The sequence below is a fragment of the Amia ocellicauda genome, chromosome 1 (assembly GCF_036373705.1).
Source record: "Amia ocellicauda isolate fAmiCal2 chromosome 1, fAmiCal2.hap1, whole genome shotgun sequence".
Lineage (NCBI taxonomy): Eukaryota > Metazoa > Chordata > Actinopteri > Amiiformes > Amiidae > Amia > Amia ocellicauda.
In genome coordinates, this window is record NC_089850.1 from 14,253,571 (window position 1) to 14,280,633 (window position 27,063).

Consider the following 27,063-nt stretch of genomic DNA (forward strand, 5'->3'; position numbering starts at 1 on the left):
ACCCACTTGCTCAAGTAGACCAACCAAGGTATTTAATCGAGGTATACAGCCACACAGAAGCATAGGGTCAATCCCATCTGCTCCAATAAATGGTGTAAAAATGACAAAAACACGACAATTATCCATACGTAAGCCCACAGTTTATGTATAAATGCTACTGTCTGAGATAATCGTATATATTATATCCCAAAATGGACACATTTTAAAAGTGCATGATAAATGGTCCTTTTATTGTGGGATGGTAAGATGCTGATGGATGTTTCATGGTTAATGGCAATGCGGATCACTTTTGTTTCCTATTATCATTATGCTCTTTATATTGTTGTGGGTTTGTTGTGCACTGTTCAGTACTATACTTCGTGTTGTAAACCTAACTTTATAAAACACTTCTATTTACAGCTTGGTGCTCCATAAGTGACATGAAAAAACATTCAATAAGATCATTAAAACAAAGTATTTAACAACAAGGCACAATGCAAGAGACAATAATTTGCCCTTTGCATGGCTGTGTGGTAAACAGTGCAATCAATTTGATAGCTAGCCTACTGCCAGTTGCCATCCAAATGATGATTTTGATTAGCTAGAAGTTAACTACAACAGTAGTCTGCTAGTTGTCAGCTAATGATTTTTGATATTATTGTATTTCATTTGTTTTTTTTTAATATGCAGTTATTCACCATAGTATTTTCAGTACTGAGTAGTTTTGGTGTGGATGTTATTGTTGCATCCTTTTTATTTAGTGTGGGTTATTGAAATGACACGACAAGGATTGCCGTATAAATCCAATATTTGTATTTGTATATTTAATGTGCATACAAAAATGGAACACTCACCACTGGTAATTAGTGAAAGTACCACAACTTGCTGCTTTAGCTCCAGCACAGAATGCTAAAACGTCCATGCCATGAGCCTGCAAGCAAGCAACTACCTCGGGGACACCCTATTTACGACAGGTCGTAGCCTTCAGAACAAGCCTTCTGATTGGCTAACCCACCAACACAGAAAAGTAACTAAATATTTTCTCTCCACCATAGAGATGGGCACCATTTAAATGTTGTTCAGCGAGGTGGAGTTTTACATTATGGTAATTTTCTATGTTGATCTGTGGCAAAAACTCCTGATTTCAAAAACCATTCTAATTTAATGATGTAACACAATGAAATGTGGAAAAGTCCAAGGGGGGTGAATACTTTTGAGAGCCACTATACTTCTTGATCCTCTATTCAAGTGTTGTGTATGAAAAGTATGACATCTTGTGCTGATGTTGCTGTTAATTTATCTAATTTCTTTCTCTTTAAGGACACACATCCAACAGGTAATTTGCCAGTCTTTCATTAGAACTCATTATTACTGAAGAGTACTTTTTATTCCTTGACAGTTAACGTGACTTTACATGCCAGTCCCAAAATATTGGAAATAAAATTTAATAGAAATAAACAATTAAATACTTAATTAAAACTATTGAACTATACTTTTATGTTGCAGTTGTATATAATATATCACTTTACTTGATGCCCCTCTCTTTCAGTAATGGGTTGGTTGAGGGACGTGACCTGTGTTGGTGCATTTCTTGTGCTGGAGAGCCCAAATCCATCTCGCTTTATAGGTCACTGTAAAACACTGATTTCTAAAGACTAGGAACACATCAGTTACTCAAGAGGGATGTGAATCACTTGATCAATTAAGGTTTACTAGTGGTTCTTGAGGGATGAAGCCTAAAAAAGATTTTAATTTCTATAGACTTTGCCACCAGGCTGAGCTTCTGGACCCAATGGAAGAATACTCCTGATAAGCAGCCAGAGGGAAAACATTGCTTCAACCAACAAACAGGTAGATGTAAATACCTTGAATTACCAAATCACATGTTAAAGTAAATAGTGTTTAGAAGCTCTGGTGAGAAAGCCCCAAAAATAGTTGAAAGTGAAAATAAGCGAAAATAATAAAATACACACACAATATCTGCTTGTAAGATGTGACCATAAAATACAAAATTATCACTGAATAATCTAATTAAGATGTGAGTTATTAGTACAAAGAATAACTAAGTAATATGGTTTTCAAGGTTGACACTTAATTTGGATAAATCAAAATAATGACACTACATGGCCAAAAGTGTGTGGACACCTGCTTGTCGAACATCTCATTCCAAAATCATGGGCATTAATATGGAGTTGGTCCCCCCTTTGCTACTATAACAGCCTCCACTCTTCTGGGAAGGCTTTTTGTTAGATTTGAAACCATTGCTGCGGGAATTTGCTTCTATTCAGCCACAAGAGCATCAGTGAGGTCGGGCCCTGATGTTGGGAAATCACGTCTGGCTCTCATTCAGCATTCCAATTCATCCAAAAGGTGTTTGATGGGGTTGAGGTCAGGGCTCTGTGCAGGCCAGTCAAGTTCTTCTACAAACCATTTCTGTATGGACCTCGCTTTGTGCATGGGAGCATTGTCATGCTGAAACAGGAAATGCCCTTCCCCAAACTGTTGCCACAAAGTTGGAAGCTCAAACTTGTCTAGAATGTCATTGTATGCTGTAATGTTAAGATTTCCCTTCAGTGGAATTAAGGGGCCAAAACCATGAAAAACAGCCCCAGACCATTATTCCTCCTCCACCAAACTTTACAGTTGGCACTATGCATTCAGGCAGGTAGTATTTTCCTGGCATCCACCAAACCCAGATTCATCTGGTGAACTGTTATTCATCACTCCAGAGAATGTGTTTCCACTGCTCCAGAGTCCAATGTCAGCGAGTTTTAAACCACTCCAGCCAATGCTTGGCATTAGGCATGGTGATCTTAGGCTTGTATTCGGCTGCTCGGACATCTGGGAGGTCCCATAGTTGGTTAGTACAATTCCTAACAAAAACTAAATCATGATGATTCAATGCAAATCCGGAATAAGGTTCTTCAAAAGCACAAATCAGGGGTAGGATATAAGAACATTTCCAAGACATTGAATCTCTCAACGAACAGTTCTTGTGCTGACATTGCTTTCAGAAGCATTTTTAAAACTCGGTAGTGATTGTTGCAACTGAAGACAGATTATTTTTACACTCTAGGGGTAGCACAAAAAGATATACAAATTAAAACTCATAATAAAACAGTTTTATTTTGTATTAAGTATTTCTTTGATGCATCTGAGATTAATAATGTTAGATATAATCCCTTTACTGGAATCGATTACTTCCATTTTGATAATTAAAGCAGAGAAAATTGAATCATGCAGTTTTATAACAAATTAATGTCTGCTTCATAATATAACGAACTAAAGTAGTGCATGGACGAAGTGAAAAGCAACAAACACAACACTAAAATACAAATACAAAAATGAAAGCAAACCTATTGCTGTTAAACCACAGTCTTTAGAATTATTTAGCCTATGATGATTATTTATTCATATTCAGGGTACTGATTTACATTTAAATAAATAATAATAATCATTATTTCAAACAATACACTCATGCCTTACAGAAAACAACTAATGTGCATGTGCAGTTGAATAGCTCGCCGTATATTTTTTTTATTTGGGTAATAAATCAAAGCATTTCATATAAGAAACAATATTATATTTTTGGCATTGTCATGAACCACACACAAAACATCACTCCAGTGTACACTGTGTAGCACCTGGGACCACAATGGGGCTTCTACGGGATGAAAATGAGGGGAGTGGCGCAGCCTGACCATTTATTTTAATTTGTTTTAATCAATTAAAATACAAAAAATGTAAAAGGTTTAAAATACATAAAATCATAAACACAGACATACACAGAATTTACAGGAGCAGTACAGGCGAGAGGAGGCAGTGAGGATTTAAAACAAACATTTCTTCCATTAAATTAGAGCTGGTTTGGACTGAACAGGGACTGGAAAGCGTGAACACAAATTAAGTGCAAATGTGTAAAATATGCACTATTGTACATTGTACTATGTGCAGTAGCAATTGCATATTGATCAGTAGAGTAAAAGCATTTAGTACGGTGCCATTTGGACCTGGCGTTTCACTCACGATGTTTTCAGAACACTGGCAAAAACCCACAAATGATCAGTCATTCCCAGTATGACTGATGCCCCTGAATCAGAGTCATGTTTATATGTACACAGCATTTTCAAAACACTCTCTCTTCAATCTCCATCTCGTGTCCATGTTTAGTTGCAGTGTAAACACTCTCAGTGTCCACTCAATCTGAGTATAGTTGTAAGACACCTGTAATGCTATACAGTGTGTGTGTTTTTCAAGCACATGAAAGACTGTAGATAGGTAGAGATCGCCACTTGAGTGTGACACTGTATTATAAAGGGTAGGCATTACCTTCATAAATGCAGGGTCCTAATTATTATTCATGTCTACATCTGAGTATCTTTACTGAAATATTTTACAATATACCTCAGTGAATCCCTCTAATTCAGGGGTTCCCAAACTTGTCAGCCCACGACCCCCAAAATAACGTTGCCACTGACTCATGACCCCCTGCCACTATCCTCAGAGGTGATTAAAGTATACAAATGTAATAGGCCTATACGAAAAGTATAATGACAACAACACAACAGCCTAACAACCATAATATTATTTAAAAGTAGCCTAATTTAGTCATTACTTTCATTTCAGTGTTAACCTCACCTAATGCTTGGAGCACAAAAGCAAATCCATTCTTGGTTTAATTTTGGAGACCGCCACTCAGAGATCATCCTCTACGTTCAGTCGCGATCTGTATTTATTTTTAAGGTACGTGAGTGCCGAGAAAGTCTTTTCGCACAAGTAGGTAGTGCCAAATGGCATCAGTACATCTATACCGGCCTTGGATAACTGTGGGTATTCCCTCTCGACTGAAATCCAAAACTCAGCCAGTGTCTTGGAATTAAATGCTGTCTTTCATATTTGGTTGCTTGACAGTTCGCTTGACGGTGGTGCTTCTCCGCTCTCCTCCGCTGGCCTCTCTGCTGGCATCCCTGCTTTGTCTTTTGATATTAACCAACATTTCATTTCGACAAAAATAATATTGTAAACTTAAAGCCAAAAAATGTGCACATATCGGAATGTTTATGGGTGCTGTAAATTGACCTGCTGCAACTGATGCTGATGCTAATATGTCGTTAATCTGTCTAAACACCTCCGGGGTCATGAGGGGACAAGGAACATTTTGTTTGCATGGTTTTATTTTTAATTTAACGAGTATTATGTTTTATTACAATTATGGCTAAAAAAAAATTATTTGATTTCTGGAAATAATCTCACGACCCCTACTTTGGGAACCACTGCTCTAATTGTTTATACATGCCGTACTTATAATGAAAAACCACACTGTGTGTACTGGAATAATCCAGAATAATAAGAATAGTTTTAAATATACATTTTTAAATATAAATTCCCATTTCTTTTTCATTTAAGATGCTTGAATGTTTGTCCCCAATATATATGTTTAACCTTAGAAGGAGAAGTAATTGGCACAATTCTAATATTTTTAAAAAATTTCAGGTTTGCAGTGCTGGGATCGGCAGATCAGCACACAACCACGACAGAAAGCTATTAAAATCAATTGCTTATTAAGATTAAAAATAAATTATAAAGAGTGCATCAAAGTCTAGCATAGGAAACAGCCACTCTATGCAGACAGGCACTGACAGGCAGATATCAGTGTACTTGATAGGAGAAGACCCTCTCTGTAAGTAATGGGTTGGTTGCAGTGGTGTAGTCTACGTGATACGCAGGCATACGCCGTCTGCCCACGAGGATTCCCCACTATTATTATTATTTTTATTTCTTGGCAGATGCCCTTATCCAGGGCGACTTACAACATGAGTGCAAACAAAGTGCAAAAATACAGAGAAGTACAAGGCATCAATCATTACAAATTCAATTTAGCTAAAACAGCAATTCAAAATACATTTTACAAATTTCAATTTACAATTTACACAAGTACAGTAAGTGACTTCCTACATCCTGGATGGTGAAAGCTAAGTGCTGTCAAGATGTAGGGTCACAGTCAAGGGCTACGGGAAAGGGAGCAAGGAGGAAAACAATCAAGAACGCGAGAAGCAAAATAAAACTGTGAAGTGCTATCTAGCAGGGATAGAGGACTAATATTACAAGTACTGTCGGAAAAGATGCGTCTTGAGTAAGCGCCGGAATGAGGTCAAGGACTCTGCTGTTTTGACTTCGGTGGGCAGGTCGTTCCACCATTTAGGGGCCAGGGATGAGAAGGAGCGGCTCTGGAGGAAGGAGAGTAGAGAGGAGGAAGAGTTAGTCTTCTGGCACTGGAGGAGCGCAGTGGTCTGGAGGGGATGTATGGAGAGACGAGTGACTGAAGGTAGCTTGGTGCAGTGTGGTCAAGACAGCGGTAGGTGAGGGTCAAAGTCTTGAACTGAATGCGTGCCCCTATCGGGAGCCAGTGGAGGGAGTGGAGCAGTGGAGTAGCGTGTGTGAATCGGGGCAGAGAGAATACCAGACGAGCCGCAGAGTTCTGGATGAGCTGGAGCGGCGGGTAGTAGATGCAGTCAGGCCGGCCAGGAGGGAGTTGCAGTAGTCCAGGCAGGAGAGGAACAGTGACTGGACGAGTAGCTGAGTCAAGTAGTCGGTGAGGAAGGGACGGATCCAGTGTATGTTGCTCAGGAAGAATCTGCAGGTACATGTCAGCGTGGTGATGTGCTGGGTGTAGGAGAGCGCAGGATCGAGGGTGACTCTTAGATTTTTAGCGGAAGAAGAAGGAGAGAGTGTGGTGGATTCCAAGGGGATCGAGATGGGGAGGTCAGCAGAAGGTGAGGAAGAGTGGGGGAAAAAGAGGAGATCCGATTTGGAGAGGTTGAGCTTGAGGTGGTGCGAGTGCATCCAGGTGGAAATAGCAGACAAGCAGGAAGAGATGTGTGAGGGGATGAGAGGGTCAGAAGAGGGAAAAGACAGGAAGATCTGGGCATCATCAGCGTAGAAGTGGTAGTAGAAACCATGGGAAGCGATGAGGGGGCCCAGGGAGCGAGTGTAAAGAGAGAACAGGAGCGGGCCCAGGATGGAGCCTTGGGGAACGCCTGTGAGGAGAGGTTGAGGGGTGGATGAGGAGCCTCGCCATGTCACTTGGTAGGACCAGTCACTGAGGTAGGAGGAGAACCAGGTGAGAGCAGTCCCAGAGATCCCAAGGTCAGCGAGGCAGGAGAGGAGGATGGAGTGATCAACGGTGTCAAATGCTGCGGAGAGGTCAAGGAGGATGAGGACTGAGGAGTGGGAGGCCGCCGAGCATGGCTGAGAGAGTCAGTGACAGCCAGGAGAGCCGTCTCAGTGGAGTGAGCTGTGCGGAAGCCGGATTGCTGAGGATCAAGGAGTGAGTGTTGGGACAGAAAGTCCGAGAGCTGACGGTGGACCGCCCGCTCGAGAGTCTTGGAGTGGAAGGGGAGTGGGGAGTAGGGAGTTCTGAGGAGAGGTGGCATCAAGGGTTGGTTTCTTTAGCAGTGGGATGACAGCAGCTTGTTTAAAGGCAGAGGGGAAACAGCCAGAGAGGAGGGAGGAGATGAAGGGGAGAAGATCAGGAGCGGTTGCTTGGAAGAGACGAGAAGGGAGAGGGTCCAGGTCACATGTTGTGGGTTTGTGACGTAGGAGGAGAGCAGAAACTTCAGCATCTGAGTGAGGTGAGAATGAAGAAAAGGAAGCTTGGTCGGTGGGAGGTTTGGGTGTGATGGGAGATGAGGGTGGAGTATTGAAGAGCCTGCGGATGTCTGCAATCTTGGAGGAGAAGAAGGAGGCGAAATCATCAGCAGTGACAGATGGGGGAGGAGGAGGGGGAGGGGGGGCAAGGAGGGAGGAGAAGGTGGAGAAGAGTTTGCGGGGGTTGTTGACAGTGGATTCGAAGAGAGATTGGAAGTAAGACTTCTTGGCTGAGGTGAGAGAGGACGAGAATGTGGACAGTAGAGAGCGGTAGAGTTCGAGGGCAGCTGGGAGTTTGGTCCTTTTCCACTTCTGTTCGGTGGCACGCAGACTAGTTCGGGTTGCGCGGAGAACAGCAGAGAGCCAAGGTTGAGGAGGGGAGGGACGGGCAGGACGAGACGTGAGAGGACAGAGAGTCAAGGGAGGAGTTGAGGGAGGAGAACAAAGAGGAGGTAGCACAGTTGACAAATAGATGGGAAAAACAGTCAATGGAAGGCAAGAGAGTGAGGGCAGTGGAGGCAAGGGTAGAGGGGGAGACAGAGCGGAGATTACGGCGGAAGGTGACAGAGGGAGTGGGTGGAGAGGGGAGGGAGGGGAGGGAAAGGGAGAAGGAAATGAAGTGGTGGTCCAAGATGTCCATGGGTGTCACGGAGAGTGTTGAAGGGGAGCAGCCTCTTGAGAAGATAAGACAAAGAGAGAGGATAAGGCAGCAGGGGTGGTAGAGTTGTCTGGGGAGATCCATGTCTCGGTGAGAGCGAGGAAATCCAGAGACTGGTGGGAGGCGAAGGCAGAGATGAAGTTGGCCTTGTTGGAAGCTGAGTGGCAGTTCCACAGGCCTCCAGAGAGTGGAGTAGCAGGGAGGGAGGAGGAGGGGGGGAGAGGCAGAGAGATGAGGTTGGAGGGATTAGGGAAACAATGGCGCGCAGGTGCATGCCGAGAGGAAGGAGAGAGCAGGACAGGAATTGGAGAGATCGTCATGGTTGCCTGTTGTTGCTGTTGCTGTGCAGCGTCTCCTTGCACTCTTCTCCTCGCTGGAGTCCCCGCAGCTAGAGTCCCTGCCCTTTGTAAGTGGGGCCCTTCAGAAGGGGGGCACTGAAGGCTGCTGGCACTGACTGCTGGTGCAGAGGGGTGGGGGGCTGTTAAATACTTCACCTGTAACTAATGAGGACAGTGCACACTATAAAATGAGCAATGATACGTAATGTTACTTTTTTTAATTCACAATAAATAAAAAATCAATTTACAGTATTCAATACATTTATATTTCAAGTTACAGGCTTATATTTTAGACTTCAGTTTAATTCGTCAATGTTCAAGAAATAAGAAAATCACATGTGGCCATTAATAACAAAGCAAGCCGAATGGGAGGGGGTGATACGCCATATGGATAAAACATTTTCAGCTCAGTTTCTACGCACCAGATGTACAGCTACCAAGTCTCCTACTTGCCCCGCTGTAGCCTATAGCTAGTCGTTGTTGCGTGCATCTGTACAGCAACATGAAGCAAAAACAACAGAGTTTTAATAAAAGCTCTGTAAGGTCTGAAATCGAGTATTTTAAAGCTATGCTGCACTTTGTGCTTCATATTAATTGTTTACAGATGAGTTCATAAAAGGTCCCTAAAGTCCTTAAAGGATTTTGTTTAAAATGTAACTGGAATAAATATGATTGAATACGATTCACCTATGATTTGATGCATAGTTAATTTAAATGCAGTATATAATGTTCTTATGTAAGTGAATAAAAAAATCATCACTCAAATGATTCACTTGTGTCATGACACGTTTTAAAAAACAGAAATAAATAAAGTGTTGGGAAAAGTCATTGAAAGTACTTGAATTACCATGTAATAATCTCTGTCTGAACCCACATAGTATCTGCACCTTAATTTTGCAGTATGTAAAAAAAAAAAGAAATGTTTGGAAATGTGTGTGTATCCAGTGCAGTTGGAGCTCTCTGCTCATAATTCGAACTGTACCTCTTAGCTCTGCCCTGCAGCAGCTCCACCCAAAAGACTGATCAGCCTAGTATGCCAAGAAACTCAATATCCTTATAAAGGAGGCTTAACACTGAGGGGTGTGGAAGATCAATCAATCTTCAATCAGGTTGGAACGTTCATTGCAATGCCTTTATTACACGTGACGTGGAGAACAGCAGTGAATCAAGAAGATCCCAAAGCTGCTCTGCTTCCATTCTAAAAGCCAGAGCTTTTTATATACAGAAAACAAAGATCTGGTCACTATTAATAAGTCATTACTATGTTATCTACAAAGCTAGCTATATATTATTAGAGGACAGAGTCCATGGGTCAATACAAGAATTAAGGAGCAGACACTCAAATCATACTCTGTCATCTTCTCCAAGATGTTCATCGAAAATAACAACTACCTTCTGGCCTGGCTGTTGACTTGACCTTATCTTTCGTATACAAGAAGTAAACCATTTGTGAGGGGAATTTCTAACTTTACTTCCACACTCCCCCATTTTGTCCTATGAAGGACAATCATTCATATATACAGAGCCTCCATGAGACCCTGGAGACCCCTTTAACCTCAGGGGGAATAGTGGACATCTTTTAGTGTAATTCATAAGATCCATTATATCACTGTGTTCTTGTTGTATTTCCTCATACATTATTTTAACCGGCTCCTTATTTCAAAAGGAGTAAGGCTTTTCTGCATTTCTTTAGCAGTGCAAGCACAGCAACACTTGATCAGTACAAAACAAATATAGAGAAGAATGAGTATGCCAAGGATAAAAAGCAGACTCAGGGCTATAGTAGCACCAATTCTTCCTAGGGAGCCACTTATCCAGCTCCCCAGAGACCTGAGGTCTGGTGGATTTTAGTAACTTCTTTACAAATGTGATCCGTGAGATCATGAATCTGTTCAGTGTTGTCGGGAATGTAGGTACAACATTCTTTACCAATGAGAGCACACACCCCCGCTTTTACCACCACAACGAAATCTAGGGCTAGACAATTCTGCAGGACTGTGGTGCATATAGCAGCTATCTCTATGTTATGTAATCTATAGATTCTGCAGTTTTATTACTAACCTCCTCTAAGATTGAGGCCAGTATCTGAACCTCCTTTATAGAGCGCCCAACACCATACGGGGAGATCAATATGAAAAAGAAACCCTCAGTTTCAGAGATATATCTTAGATTATGTCAATGGCCCTTAGGGGGTTTTGAAAGAGATCTCATGGCGGGAGTGATGTAGCCAATATAGCAGGAACCCAACCAATTGTCAGGGAGCCAAGGATTTGAAACCCCCCATCCCACCATATCCCACGAGCTATTGCAGGAGCTGTTTCCTACAAAAACATTTCCTTTACCACACTGACAGGCTAGTCCAGGGACAGAGTCTACCAAGAGGATAGAAGGTGGCCTCTGGGAGGTATTATAAGGGTGGAAATAGGGCATTTGTCCGTTCAACATTGAGGCAGAGGCATCAACAGTATTGCAAATGCTCATATCTATTCTATGATGTTTCTATATAGCACAGTTATCTTCTGCAGTCTAGGGAACTGGGATCATGGGAATGCCTCCCTCAGCGTTATGGGGCACATGAGAACACACCCAGCACCTTGACAGGTTCAAGTCTTTTGTAAACTGATAAGACAGTTGGAGGTAGGCGTTTCCTCTGGTCAGGTGGCTGTCTCGTCACTGTCGAATCCTCAGTCGTATTTTATCAGTGTACATGTTAGTGTTTGTGGTGTCAATATGCGAAAGGGGAGAGGTTACTAGCACGTCACCCGGTATTTGTGGACCCTTGTGTCCTGTTGCTCCTTTTGGGCCACTGCTCTGCCCTGTGCTGTTAGCTGGAGGGTGATGCCGATGTCAGCTTCTTCTGGACTGGTTCCCCCAGTCAGCGATGATCCTGTCAGCTTGGTATTTGAAGGCGCCCTCTTCCCAGGTTGCTATGGCGCAGACAATGGTCCCGCAGGCGATGAGAGAGACAATCCAGGCGAAGGGGGAGCATCCCTCTGGTCTCCACCAGTGTTGTGCTGATCACTTTGATGGGCAAGTTTGCAGTGGGAGGAGTGGATCCATGTCGTCTTTCCTTGGCACTTCACAGCGGTGTGGGTGGTCAGTAGCACGTGATAGGGCCCCGTCCACCTGGGCTGCAGAAAGGACTTTCTCTTGTGTGCTTTGATATACACGTAGTCACCTAGCTGGAAGGGGTGGCAATCCTGCTGGGCTGATTCAGTCTGGGCTGCTTTCACCTGTGAATGGACAGCTTCGAATGCACATGTTAGTCCCATACAAAAATACAACATAGCATCATCCATCAAGTGGATCTCCATTTCCCTTACAGACAAAGGAGGAGTGACGGAAGGTCTCATAAGTCATCCCATAATAATCTCTTGCGGAGAAAGACCAGTTTTCCGTTTTGTTGACGATCTCATTGTCATTAGGGCTATAGGAAGGGCATCTGGACGTTTGAGCCCTGTTTTTTTGCATATTTTAGCCAGTTTATTCTTTAATATCCCATTTTGTCTCTCCACTGCTCCAGCTGATTGAGAGTGATGGGGCAGTGAAAATGTGCTTAACTTCGCAGGGCTTTGCATAGTTCCTGTACTATTTTCCCAGTGAAGTGAGTGCCCCTGTCACTGGAAATTTTCCCTGGAATGCCAAATCTACATATGACATCTCTTAACAGTATTTTTGCAACTGTTACTACTTCAGCCTTCCTACGGGATAGGCTTCAACCCATTTAGAAAACCTATACATTATTATAAGTATATATTCATCCATCAACATTTAGGCATTTGAGCACAATCTATTTGCATATGAAAGGCATGATTTTGTGAGTTTAGCTCCCTTCCCAAGATTATGAGCTTGACAGATGTGGCAAGTTCTGCATTATAGCAGAACTGTTACTTTAAAACCTGGGTCAAACCAATTTTAAAGACTGATGCACACATCCCCCTTTGCCCGTGTGGCCAACACCATGCGCCAGACGGGCAAATCAGGGAAAGAGTGTCTGTGAGGCAACCAATGCCTTAACAAATATTTGAGCTCTCTTATGGAAGGTGCAGTGGCCAGTTGCAATTTCCTGGATCTTTTACAGTGCATCTCAGATTATTATTATTATTATTATTATTATTATTATTATTATTTATAAAATGGTTTTCATCTAGTATGTGCCTTATTCTTCTGTATCAACATCAATATTATTTAGCAGTATTAATACAAGCAGTGTAAATTAACATTTATCACACTCTTGCTCTGTTTGTAGTAAGTTTTGAACCCTTACACGTAGTTACAGTCTCTGCCTTCTCTCTCTCTCTCTCTCTCTCTCTCTCTCTCTCTCACAGTCATCTCAGGCTGCTTGTCTCTGCCCTTGCCCCTCTCTTCCTAATTGATAGGGTATTTCTGTTTGCAAAAAGGACTATTTCCAAATAGTTTTATTTCTTTGAACTTGCCATAACTATGTCTCATTAAATTATTTAGGTTACATTAAGTTATACTTTTAGTAACTTCCTTATTTTCCCTCATATTTCATTCAAGCACCATCAGAATCTCTCATGGCAATACATTTGTCTCACACATAACAAACTCTCCTTTCTCAACCTTTTAAGCCCTATCAACACTGAAACTCTTGTCATCTTTCGCAAACCTTATTCAACTTTGGTTAACATTGCTCTGCATCCCAACAGCTGTTCTTTCTCTTGTTCCTAATTTCTTATGAGAAATGTATGCAAGTTATATTTATCAATATGTATTATTACTATTTATACATATATTTCACTCCATTTTGTGAGCTAATTAATTAATATCTCTTCCTAACAAAATACTTTATAAAAATAAGCATTTTCATTGATCTCAATAATGATTCCCAGGTACCCCAGGAAAACACATTTTCAAAAAATGTGTCCAGTCAATGATTTCCCCAATGATGAGCATGCATGGAAAGCTAAGACTTCTGTCCACCTGCACAGCTCACATGTCTTTATTGTGTCAGTTTCCTCCCATTGAAGTCCAGTCTACACTGGTACGGGTTCAGAAGAACTGTTCACAAAACCATATTGAACTGATCAACAGTTTATTGCTTACCTACACATTGTATTTAGGCATGTTATATCTGGCTATACATTAAATGAAAATTACAAACAAAATACGGACATTTACCTTGCGCAAACTCTAAACTTACAAACATACAAAGACACATACTAATTTATATCCAAAGTCAATTCGGATACCATGGTTTTGGTTGGCAGGTTGTATTGACCTGCAGTGTCTCAAACTAACCTTATGTATTATTTCTTATCTATTAGATTTCCTTCAGTATCTTGAGGACTTTTACTAATACTGAAAACGTATTTATGTATTTGTCTTTGGGGCATTCGGCTTAGACTAGATTGAATTGTGTTGTGCCTATTTTTTCTTCAACAATTTTTTTAAGATAGCTAGCTTTGGTTTCTCATTTCTTAATTTACATTCATCATTCCACATCATAAACACTTTCTTGTTTACTTCTCCTGGCTTTGTATTTCTATTTTGCAAAACCGTTTTTAGGTGCTCAAGTCTATCTGAATCAAAGTCCCATCTTCTGGAAACCTTAGCTTTCTGTCACCTATCGTCCACTTAAACCACTTGTGCACATCACGCACCACTTAACTTCCATAATTATCATACATATACCTTATATTTGTACCTTTTGGTGGCGGGTCGCCCGCTTTACTAGAGTTGTTCCCACCCATTTTTCATGTATTGTTTTCTACACAATAATCAAGGCATGCAAGCCCACAAAAATAATAACAATAAAACGACGGGGGAAAAAATAATAATAAAAATAAAAAACAAATACAAACAATAAACCATATATAGTGTAATTGTAACAGGAGACCGGTACACTGGACTGGAGAACCCAGGTGCAGAGAGAAGAAGTGTCGAGGGTCTAGGGCAGGCAAACAGGATCCGAAGAGAGAGGCAAGAGAGTAGTCAAAAGGCAGGCGAAGAGTCAGGCGATTGAGCAAACGAGTCCTTAGGGAAAATCCGAGAGGTGGTGGTCGAGGAAACAAACAAAAGTCGTGAACAAGGAGCAAGAAGAGAGATCTGGAATACTTAGGATTGACTACACGAGGAAGAACAAAACTGAGCATTGACTTGTGGAGATGCAGAGGTTTAAATAGAGAATTAGGTGAAACAGAGGACAGGGATGTGAGGTGCGGGGCCAATAGTGTTGAAGAGAGAAGCTAGCATGTGCACATGGTTCTGTGGAATGTAACTGAAGTGATTGATGCAAATGAATTGGAGAGAATGGTTTAAAACTCGGGAAATGACGACCTCAGGTGGCGAACAGGGGAATGGGTGAGTGAGGATGACACAGTAATTACTTTCTTACTCCATGTACCATCTTATTTATGGTTCTATAAACTTGTGCTTTTTATATTATTTTCACCTTGGTGTATCAGATATTAAACAATCATTTAGCACCTTTTTTTAATTTTCTTCTTTCTTATAGTAGGTCAAACCTACGCTGCAGTTTTACAAACACACTTTTGTCAGCGGGAACCCCAAACAAGAACACAGTCAAGTCTATGGTAACCCTAAGAAACCCTTGTTTCTTTACAAGCAAGAAAACAATTCCTGCCTCAAGTACTTGATGTAAGGCAAGCAACAACGATTAATTAAAATATAGATCGCGTTACCTGATCATCATAGGGCCAGGCGAGCAGACAAGTGAAAGCAAAGCACCGCAGTAAGGATTTTAAAAGGCTCCCTTACCTTATTATTTTCCCGGCGCGGCTTTGCTAGTCACTGGTCTGGCCCACTCCGGTCCTCTCCGACAGGGTTAGCGGCCTGTCCTCGTCGCCGGGTAATGTGGAAGAACAATCAGTATTCAATCAGGTTGGAACGTTCGTTGCAATGCCTTTATTACACGTGACGTGGAGAACAGCAGTGAATCAAGAAGATCCCAAAGCTGCTCTGCTTCCATGCTAAAAGCCAGAGCTTTTTATACACAGAAAACAAAGATCTGGTCACTATTAATAAGTCATTACTATGTTATCTAAAAAGCTAGCTGAACAGAATATGCTCATTGAAAATAACAAACAGGGGTCTAACTACCTTCTGGCCTGGCTGTTGACTTGACCTTATCTTTCTTAAGTATACATGAAGTAAACCATTTGTGAGGGGTTACTTCACTTGGAAATATTTTCATATGCGCCCACGTGCACGTGGTGGCTGGGGGCCATCACGGGTAGGAAGGGGGGCTTGGTAAATTGACTGTATGCCCACTACTTCATACTAGACTACACCGCTGGTTGGTTGCAGGAAGTGGCATTACTGGTAGAGGCAGCTGAGTGCAGTTCGGGTCCTGGAGAAAACAAATCCAGTTAGTTTTATAGGTCACCCTAAAGCATCAATTTCTAAAGACTCTGGACACATGAGTTACTCAATAAGGAAGCCCATCACTCAGCTCAAAGTTCACTAGTGTCTCTATAGGCATGAATACGGTGGCCCAGAAGTGCAACTGCTGAAAAAATAAAGCAGCGACTGTGAGATTTGGAAGCGCTGAAAAAATAAAGCAGTGGCTGCGAGATTTGAAGTGGTGAAAAAATAAAACAGCAGCTGCGAGATCTGCAGCGGCTGCGAGATTTGGAAGTGCTGAAAAAATAAAGCAGCTGCTGCAGCATTTATAGAAACAATTACGGAAAGGGAGGGTACATTGTAAAATATATTTGACTGATGCCATTGGACAGCAAGCAAGTCACGTCGGCCAAGCCTGCTTCTCCAGAAGAGTCAACAGAGTATGAGAAAGGGGCTCCAACTGCGCAGTGCGCAAAGTATTCATATTAATATTGTTGTGATCTTCTGCTCTCTATCCACTTTGTGGTGACATATTAAGAGTCATAGGGCTGTCCTAAAATGTATTAGAAATTAATGAAAGCTTATGGTATCACTAATTTAACTAAACATGTTATTTTCATATACAATTACAGTACTCAGCCTATATGTAAACTCTAAGAAGTGAAGGTTGTAATAAGAACCTTTTTGGATCCCAGGGTTGATACTGTGGAGGATCCTTAAGGTTCTTATTAGAACCCTTTACCAAGGTTCCCTGCAAACAAGGATCCTTAAAGAACGTTGAATGTGTGTTAAATCAATCGCTATCATGATGAAAGAGGGTTCTTACATGATCCCTTGTGTTTCCCGCGGAGCTCACGGTTCTTAAATGAACCCTTTAACTCACGAAGAATCCAAAGGTTCTAAATAGAACCACTGAAGAATCTTCAATTTTTAGAGTGAGTATGTACTCGGTTGGTGTTTTTTCTGTTACAGTTATTAATTTACTGTAGAAGCTGATCTGATCCAATGTAAATTATAATATCTGGTCACGCATAAGTGGGGCAGGCTAATTTGAGAGCAATTCCAAAGATAGAATAACACTAATTATTATTATTAATAATAATAATAATAATAATAATAATAATAATAATAAAAGATGTTGCTGTTTATATAAATTAAATATACTTTTCTTACCATTTTATTGTGTAAATGGGTTAATATATATATATATATATATATATATATATATATATATATATATATATATATATATATATATTGTGCAGGTACATTTGTAAATGGTTTATTTGAAGTAGACAATACAGCAAAGGTTAAGGTTCCCAACAGGTTTTGTACAGAACACTACAGACAGTACATGGTTTTAAAGCAGAAAAGTACATTCAGTATAAAACGCATGTAGAATTAAGATAAGTTAGAGAGACAATGCAAAAGTCCTTATAATAAATAAAATAAAAATCCATCCCGTGCAGACACCTGAGGCACCTGAGCCGAGACCCAAACCCAGTGCCCCTGGAGCTGTCGCGCCACCGTTCCACCCCTAAAATAAAAATACTATTTTATATGAATGTGTTATTTATTATTGTTTCTTAGATTTTTTGCAGTTATTCATATTTGTTAAAGCCGTCTCTCTAATTTTGCATTTCCCAGATTAGCTCATGCTCTTGTCTATTAAATCAGTAAACTGCTCCTTCTGGTGCAATTGTTAACAGATGTTTTCTGTAATTGCTTCTGAAAACAGCTGCTTTATTTTCTCAGCACTTCCAAATCTCGCAGCCACTGCAAATCTCGCAGCTGCTCCTTTATTTTTTCAGCACTTCCAAATCTCACAGCCGCTGCTTTATTTTTTCAGCAGTTGCATTTCAGGGCCACCGTACATGAAGGATATTCAAGTGTTTCTCTCAAGGGCTCTCTAAGTGTTTACCACAACACCTGCTGAATTGATAAGGATAAACTATTTCCAACTCTATATGAATTGATGATACAAATTGCATTTGAATTTATTATAGAAGTTGCTCGGAAATAAGATCTATGAAAATGATGAATGGCAATTAGGTACCTTTGCCACTAGGAATGTAGAGTTCTGCAAGACATTTGGATATAAACTGGATATGGAAAAATAAATATACTTTTTAGAAGCAAAAGAACATTGTTTTTTTCTGACTGTAAATAAATCCTAACAAGTGTGTGAGTCAGGTTTGCTATTATGACAGACAAGCCTAGAGAGGGTTGCACATCTGGAGCCAGTCTGTATAGATCCCTTGGCTATTGAATCCTCTGGGAGCTGCAATAGGGGATACCATAGTGGGGTAAGTCATTGGCACAATTCTAATTTTTCCCTTTCTTGTTTTGCAGGTTCAGAATCCAGGGGTTCATCTCAGGTGGGCCATGCTGGCCAGACACCTCCCATGCATGTTCAAGAAATAATCAAAGGTGCTGAGCAATGTGTTAAACATAAATTCCTATTATTTTTTAATTTGAGTGACTCAATGTCTAAGATGCTTGAATGAATGACCCCAATATTTATGTTCCTATCCAGTTAAACTCCATGTCATGATCACTGGAGTTACCCTGGGTGCTGAGAGTGAGTTTTTAGAGAGACTCTCTCAGTATCTGCTGCTTCAACAGTGCGGTATAGAGGAGTGTGCAGTGATCCTGGTCTTCTGTCCTGTTGCCTGTTGCATAGAGATTGATATTGATAATGCCATTCTGGATGTTCCAGGTAGGTTCAGTTTATTTTATACATTTTCCCCTATTGGTTTCTTTCCTAAGTATGAGAAACACTACTCAGTATCCTGTACAATAATTAAAATGCTTCCATTCAACAAAAATTAAAAAGAAGTTCCATTCAATTCACTCCCAGTCATTTTGTTTACGGTCAGAAAGTGTTTTTTAACACATACAGAGCTCTGTTCAGATTGGTGATCTAGGGCTAGATATTCATAAAGTTTGTGCACCATGCAGAGGGGTTTGCGCGGCGCAAATGGCTATCATGCAAAAATGTGCATCATTAGCCATATTCAAAACCTTGTTTTGCGTGGTGCAATCCATGCTGCGCTGTTTACCTTTTAATTGTATGCAAGGCGCAAAATGGGGGAAATGCTACATTCGTAACTGTGCGTTGCGCCAAAAACAGGTTTGCGATAATGCATTGAAAAGGGTGGCGTTAACTCCGCGCACAGCACTATTTCAGCAGACAGCGACCAGACAGCAACATTCCAGTGCACAGTCAACAATGGGAAGTGTGGAGCTGTCTGTTTTTATATTTGGTTGTATGTGTTCTGCACCAGAACAAGGTTACAACAGCACTGCCCCACCCTGGATTTGAACCCACAACCTTCCAGTTATGAGTCCAGAGCTAATTAAGTTATTTGTGGCAGCTGTAGGCTACTTAAAACAATAGGTTGTGAATGCAACCCCGGTAATGTGAAAAAGGAAGCACTGCCCGAGGTGAGGGGAGATTCTGCGAATCGAAAACGTCACTATATCAAAGCTGCCATTGGCCCCTCCGCACGTTACTCAGAACAGGTCCTTCCCACTTCCTGCTAGTATAAAAGGTGATGTCTGCGCAGGTTTGTTCTCTTTTGCTAGGTAGGAGCTAGGACTCCCGTGCGACCTTGAAAATCTTGGGCAGTGCTTCCTTTTTCAGATAACCGGGGTTGCATTCGCAACCTATCGTTATCTTTCAAGTCGGAAGCACTGCCAAAGGGGGAGGGGTTACTGTATAACAAAACTATCAGAAGGGAGGAGGCAGCAAGCTGATAAGGGAGCCTGCCGCGAGGTGTACCGCTAGGGGCCTCGGCAGACAGGAGCCACAGAGGCCCCTTGGGGCCAAACTGGGCTGCCCAGGAGCAAGGACCGCAGTCACGCTCTACCGAGGACTGTCTGCAATCAGTATATACAAACCGGTGCTACAGAGGTCAACTCTTATGCCCTCCGCTTACAATAGTAAGGCCGGCTGCTCTACTAGTGTAGCTAGGAGCGAGGCCGTAATCTACTTGCACAATATTTGATGCGGGCAATCAAGCAACTTGTGCGGCCTCTGCACATTATCATAGCAGGTCCACAGACCCACTGAAACACAACATAATAAACAGCCGGCTAGTCTACAGAGTATAGCCGAGCTGAAAACCAACAATATGTATTGCGTGGCAGCAGGAACATTCATGAACAGCACTGAAACATTACTGAACAGTATAGAGCGGAGAGCTCCACTGACAACTTAAAATGTCGTACAATCAATCTATATACACCACAGTGTGCAGGAACCAACTCATGCGCCACCCGCTGAACACAGGAGTAGTTGATGCCTGCTGATTAAGCAGGGCAATATTAGCTCTACTGTGCTGACAAATTAACTATGTACACAGCGGAACACGAGAGCCTGCTCAAGTGCTTACCACTGAGGGCAGCAGCAGTGGTCTCTTGCTCTATATGCACACAGCCAGAGTGGGCCACAGACCTGCTGACCAAGGAACTATGTACACAGAGAGGCAGCGAACAGCTCAAGTGGGAACAGCAGCAGTGAGCTCCAGTCTACTAACAAGCTAGAGTGGAGCCACAGTCCTGCTGTTTATACATATTATATATACATAGCTGGGTACAGGCCAGGCACCTGCACTACAGCAACACAATGCAATAATGAAAAAACTATATACAGGGTGGCCTCGTAAGGCAATGTACATAGAGGCCGCATCACAGACCCTGGGAACACATCAACAGGCTGTCAGCAAGTCCAGGAGCAGCTCGCATGGGTGTTCGACTGGAAGGCATAGTCCGGTGGAAGGGAAAGACACAGTTCAAATAGCTCCATCAGGATGCACTTACAGGGGCAGACTGGGAGAGGAAATCAGGAGCCAGAGCCCATGAGCTACTGGGGCTCGACTACAGCCAACATGGGGTTCCCAAAAGAAGGGACCGGTCCTGTCACATCCAACCTGTTGAACCAGTAGACACTCTTGCTCTGAAGCGAAGGGAGGAGGATGAAAAGCTATCAACTCAATAGGCCTGTTGAAATGAAATAGAGGCAGCACTTTTGGGAGGAACGCAGGGTTATGCCGTAGCATGATCCTGGTGTGTCCCACAAAACGGACACACGATGGGTGTATGGACAGGGTGTGTAACTCGCTCATGTGTTTTGCAGAGGTGATTGCCAGCAAAAACACAGTCTTAAGTGACACTAGCTTCAGCTCAGCTGAGTTCAGTGGCTCAAATGGGGCTTGGGAAAGTGCATCCAGCACTACATGTGGGCAGTGGGAGGAGGTTGCAGTCGTCAAGCTCCATTCAGAAACTGCACAGCCAGGAAATGAGACCCAGGGGGCTCGCCATCAATCCAAACATGACATGCTGTCAAAGTGGCTACTACCATGTCTGACAGACCCCAGGCAATCAATCGCTCCCACTCAGGGGCCAGGCCCAGAGCTGGAGGAGGCCCGGATTGGGGTGCTAAAGCATGCCCTGCACCTGGGACAACAAGTCCGCTCTCACTGGGAGTTGCCGAGGCTCTCCGTGGAGGAGGGACGATCAGGTCTGCAAACCAGAATCTGTGAGGCCACCATGGGGCTATCAGCAGAACTGTCACTCGTTCTCTCCTGACCTTCTCCAGGACCACCGGGAGAAGGGGGAACAGTGGGAACGTGTAAAGGAGACAGCGCAGCGATCGCTTGGATTCCTGAGCAGTCTAAGATGGAGAACCATAGTGGGCAGTGGGTGGACTCTCCTGAGGCAAAGAGATCCACTTTCACTCTGCCAAAACGGCTCCACAAATGTTGTATCACAAGCGGGTGGAGGCGCCATTCAAAAACTGCCGTTTTAGACCGGGGAGGTATACTACTCTGATGGAGCGGACCTGTGGCGGCACCCACAAAAGCAGACAGTGTGCTAGACAGTACAGCCTGCACGACTGGAGACCTCCTTGTCTGTTGATATAGCCAACCACCGCTGTGCAACCACAGCACATGTCTGTCCCACAGGACTGGCAGAAAATGAGACAGTCCGAGGATCACCGCTTGTAACTCCAGGATGTTGATATGGAGGGCCTGTGCAGGCTCTGTCCACCTGCCTCGGACACCATGTCTGTTGCAGACTGCTCCCCAACCTTGTTTGGAGGCGTCTGTTCTCATGACTGCACACTGAGGGTCAAATTGTGAGGGCTCCACCACCAACGGGGCGCCCTCCAGCACGCCAGAGTGACTGTGACTCTGCGTGCTCGATCGTGGCGAGGGTGCATCTTGAGAGACCTGAACCACCACTGCAGCGGCCTCAATTGGAGGTGGCCGAGGGGGAAGGTCTGTGATGCAGCCAGTAGGAGGCCCAGCAGCCTCTGGCAAGGGGACACCCTGACATGAGCTCTCAGTCGGAAGAGGGAGAGACACGTGCGAAGGGGACAACAGCAAACTCGTCGTACACTGAAAAGGGTCCTTCACTCGTGTCCACACCACGCCTCGGAAGGGGGGTGGACGTGCTTGAAACTGCAGGGAGTAGCCAACTGATATAATTTGGAGCCCCCAAGAGTCTTGGGTGCAGAATTGTCAATTTGCGAGTTGCTGGGGGGTGTAAGTTTGGGCCAGAGGCGGGGTCAAGCTAGGCCTCCCTCTACCGCGAGCTGCCATGGGCTGCTGGGGGCCAGGGCGGCAAGCCTGGGGGGGCGCCTGCCTGCCAGAGAGACGCTGGTGGAGAACGGCAGGAGGGCAGGGCTGTTGCATGGACTGTGGCCTGGGATCCACGATCGGGGAAGCCACCCCGTTGATGAGCTGCCGCAGGCTGCCTGTGCTGCTGGGCCTGGAATTGCAATGGGGTAAACACGGGCCAGCTGCAGGGCCTGCTCTCTGTCTTGGAGGGTGCGTGAGAGCATCTCCTCCACAGAGGAGGAGAGATGCGAGATGGGGGTGTCCATGAGGTGGGTCCTGTCTTCCTCAGGGACCCGTTGTGCCTGTGACAGCTAAAGCTGGCGGCGGGCCGTCACAGAGGCTGCCAGGGATCACCAGTCGCCCTTGCCCCGTGACGCATCACTGCCACTGTACAGGGCCAGCAGGCTCTCGGTGTTCCTGAGGCAAGCCGCTTGGGCTCTTGCCTCATACGCCCGTCAGAGCAGTGTCTCTGTGACGCAACACTGCCTGTTGGGGCAGGCCAGGTTGCGTTGCTCCGCGGACAGTGGAGGTAGGGAGAAGAGCATGGCCATGGTGGAGTTGACCCGAGACAAACACACACTAGTAAAACGGTGGCGAACAACACAGCTCTGAAGCCAACCAACCGAAAAACAGTGATAATAAAATAATAAAGTCTAATGCACAGACAAGACGCAGAGAGCTCATGTTCTCGGGTCCAGCGAAATGGCAAAAGAGAACGAACTTGCACAGATGTCACATTTTATAGAAAAGGAAGTGGGAAGAGGCCTTTTCTGAATGACATGCACAGGGGCCAATGGCAGCTTTGATAGAGTAATGTTTTCAATTGGGTTCCTACAGAAGTGCACAGAAACCCCTCCCCCTTGGGCAGTGCTTCTAACTTGAAAGATAACAGGTTACACAATCTCATACTCATAAATGACCTTCTTTTGATGTTATTTTGATATAAACCCAACGGTGCATAATAATAAGACAGAACACGGAAATTATGTAATGTTTGTATTATTATGTTTCAAACTACAGCGCCACCACAGCCACTCCCTGCAATTTTGTGCAGCTCCACCTCTGTTGCTTGTGGAAGTCTGTAAACTTTGAAATCTTTTTTGGTTGAACCACACAATGCCCCCCACTCCCGCTCGCAACATTCGTTACTCCTTAGTTCACACCATCTCAACCCCCCCGGCAACATAATAGGGGACCCCCCAAAACATAGAAATCAATTCAAACACTGTGGATATATAATCATCAAAGACATGAAGTCATGTTTATTAACATATGAAATGTTTTAAAACTGCCCATATAGAGATGGAAAAAAGCTTTACTAGCTACTCTTGAACATTTTAATACAATAATAATGTATACACATTTAACAAAATTTAAATACATACCTATATATATATATATATATATATATATATATATATATATATATATATATATTTACAGCTCTGGAAAATATTAAGAGACCAATTAACATTGATTTCTGAACTTGGAGTGGTCTCTTCATTTTTGCCCGAGCTGTATATATAATGGATGCAAATTGTCAATATAGACGATACAATTATATGATTTAATATTGACACACATTTTATATGACATTGACATATCAGATGTATACATATCATACTGATATAAAATTATTATCAATTGACATGATTATATGATTTTCAAAATGATATCCCTGTGCCCACTGGGAGTGCATCATTAATCGAATTCAGCCAAACTAAATGTAAGAAATCAAAAACAATAACTTAATAATAATAATATTATTATTATTATTATTATTATTATTATTATTATTATTATTATTATTATTATTATTATTAATAATAATAATAATAATAATAAAAGGACATCCACATATGCAATGAATTTAATAACAACGCTTAAGTAAAATTAATAAACAAATCACCCCCTTTGTGCACTCTATTCACTGTATTTTCAAAAGATAAAAACAAGCTTACTTATGGAAATCAAAAAGGATATGGCAGCTACACACCTGTTTTGGACACACAGTAGCAGTAATGTACATAATAAGATTATGTTTGAGTCTGTGACGACCTCCATACATACAGACAATTATGGGTATTGGGTAATATTTATTACTACTAATCCACAATATTGTGTTTGTACTGCAATGCTACCCATAGCGTCATTGTTTTGTCAGTGGCGTAGAGGTGTGCATTACTATATTACCGAGGAGGTCTACGTTAGGGATGTGTCCAGACTCGAGTGCACTGCACAGATGTGATTTTGAATGATATATATGTGTGTGTGTGTGTGTACCGAACAGAACGTGAAACATGGCACTCGCCTCTGTCCAGCACACTGCTTTCATTCATCCACCTGCAGAGTCCTGTTCCTTTAGGCTAATGCCGTGGCTTATTAACATATGGTAATGACTCTGTAATTGGAAACATGAGATGCATATGTTTTCCTGGCTGACATAGCGCAATCAAATTTGAATTGCGTGAAAGCCTAAATTAGACTGAATATACCAGTTTTTGAGCAATGTTTGTGCAGAGCATTCATCCAATAACTGCACAAAACTGTGTTCAAACAGTGGGGATAATAGTGCACTGTGGAGTGGCACAGGTGGGTTTGTGCAACACATGAAAACAATGCTATATTCCAATGTCACATAAAGATTTGTGCCATGTTTGAATATCTCTCCTTTTTTGGCCAAGTTGCATATTTTTTGTGCAACACACATAATGTAATAGTGTGATTCACATATTCTCCCTTCTAGGATTGTGTAATTGTGTAATAGAATATTGTAGCAAAAATAAAGTATTTCCATTTCATTATAATGACTGAGAGGACTCCCAGCTGTCTGGTTTAGACTTGATCATACTTCTATTAATTAATGTATGTTGGTTAATGGTGAGAAACCAATGTATTTGTTTGAGAAATATTATTTAAAGGTAAACCATTCTTTATATTTTCTTCCACTCTCTCAACAGTCAATAAGGAGACCATTCTGGTGGTAATGCATCACACTCACAACCCAGAGCTCATTTTGGTTGAGAGCAGCTCTCTGGTGAAGAACAGGGCAAACATAGTGGGAACTGTGGACTGTCTGTTCCATGAGACTGTGGGATTACTGCAGTGTGGAGTCAACACCCAGGCTGTGAAACAGGTCTCTGACATCTTAAAACCATATACTCCACAGTATATTGAAGCAGCCTTTTCCAAAGTAAGTTTGTTTTTCTATGCTGGCCAGCTTTTCACTCATTTCAACCAATCAGCTGTGAATATTTTGCCATAGTATTCAATGTAATGTGCGCTACAAAGCCTGCCCCTTTAAATATTCACACATTTCTACAGGTGCTGTTGAAGATATTCAGATTTCTTGTCAACATGTAGTTTCATAGTTCTGCCCAGTGTTTTGAGATGTGTTTATTATAACCTTTTTCCATTCTCCATTTTTATAAACAATTACAGAAGTTATCAGGGCATCACGCTTCATTTCAGTATAAAATGTCATAGCATGTCCAAATATTTCTGCTAAATGCTGCTTACTAACCAGAGAGAATGGGCATCCAAAAAATTCAGGAAATTTACAGTAACATTACTAAGGTTTTTACTGTAGAAAGTGCAGTAATATACTGGTGAATTCACAGCAAATTTGTACAGTGCAGTGTTTAATTTTGAAACAAATAGAACTGACTTGGGACTCGAAAAGCTATAATTTTTGTCGTAGCTTGGAGTTCCTGCATTTCTGGAAGAAGGCATTTATTTATATATTTTCCTGTTATTTATTGGGAAACATTTCTATTCTATGGGTATCATGCATGTAATTTACCATGAAACAAGTCATACCTATGGACATATTTATAGACCTGTTAATAAAGGTGCCCCATATGTACTTTTGAATTTCCTCTGTGCTTAAACTTGATGATAATTGATAGTTGCAATTTTGTTATTTGTGAGAAACCAACTCTTGCTTCCTAAAGGTAAACCATTCTATATATTTTCTTTTAATCTCTCCACAGTCAATAAAGTGGCCATTCTGGTGGTGATGCACCACACTCACAACCCAGAGCTTGATTTGGCTGAGAGCAGCTCTCTGGTGAAGAACAGGGCAAACATAGTGGGAACTGTGGACTGTCTGTTCCATGAGACTGTGGGATTACTGCAGTGTGGAGTCAACACCCAGGCTGTGAAACGGGTCTCTGATAGCTTACACACATAGACTAACAATATATATAATATTTTAGCAAGTGATCAATGTTTTTAATGTAAGTGGGTATTCCCAGAATGTCAGCTCTAATTAAAGACTAAATAGGCATCTAACCAACAACCTAGACCTACTTCATATTCAGACATCATTTCAGAATATTCAGAGTACTTGTCAATATGTACTTTGAAAGTTTTACCAAGTGATGTTATAAACTGTGTTTATTGTAACTGAACCATTGTGTATTTTAGAAAAATAATAGTCAGTACTTCTCAGCTCATCACCCTGCAGATTAAACCACACCAGATAGAC

General features: G+C 42.2%; 1 protein-coding gene across 1 annotated transcript in view; it reads left to right on the forward strand.

The window, feature by feature from the left end:
* The window catches only part of LOC136712343 (uncharacterized), a 30,658-nt gene extending 3,595 nt beyond the window's left edge, over positions 1–27,063 (forward strand). Inside the window, exons 3-8 of the mRNA XM_066688912.1 lie at positions 1,300–1,315; positions 1,741–1,830; positions 18,301–18,378; positions 18,485–18,667; positions 25,535–25,767; positions 26,567–27,063. Of these exons, the coding sequence (XP_066545009.1) occupies positions 1,300–1,315; positions 1,741–1,830; positions 18,301–18,378; positions 18,485–18,667; positions 25,535–25,767; positions 26,567–26,593 (627 nt within the window). The 3' untranslated portion in view covers positions 26,594–27,063. The remainder of the gene's footprint in view (positions 1–1,299; positions 1,316–1,740; positions 1,831–18,300; positions 18,379–18,484; positions 18,668–25,534; positions 25,768–26,566) is intronic.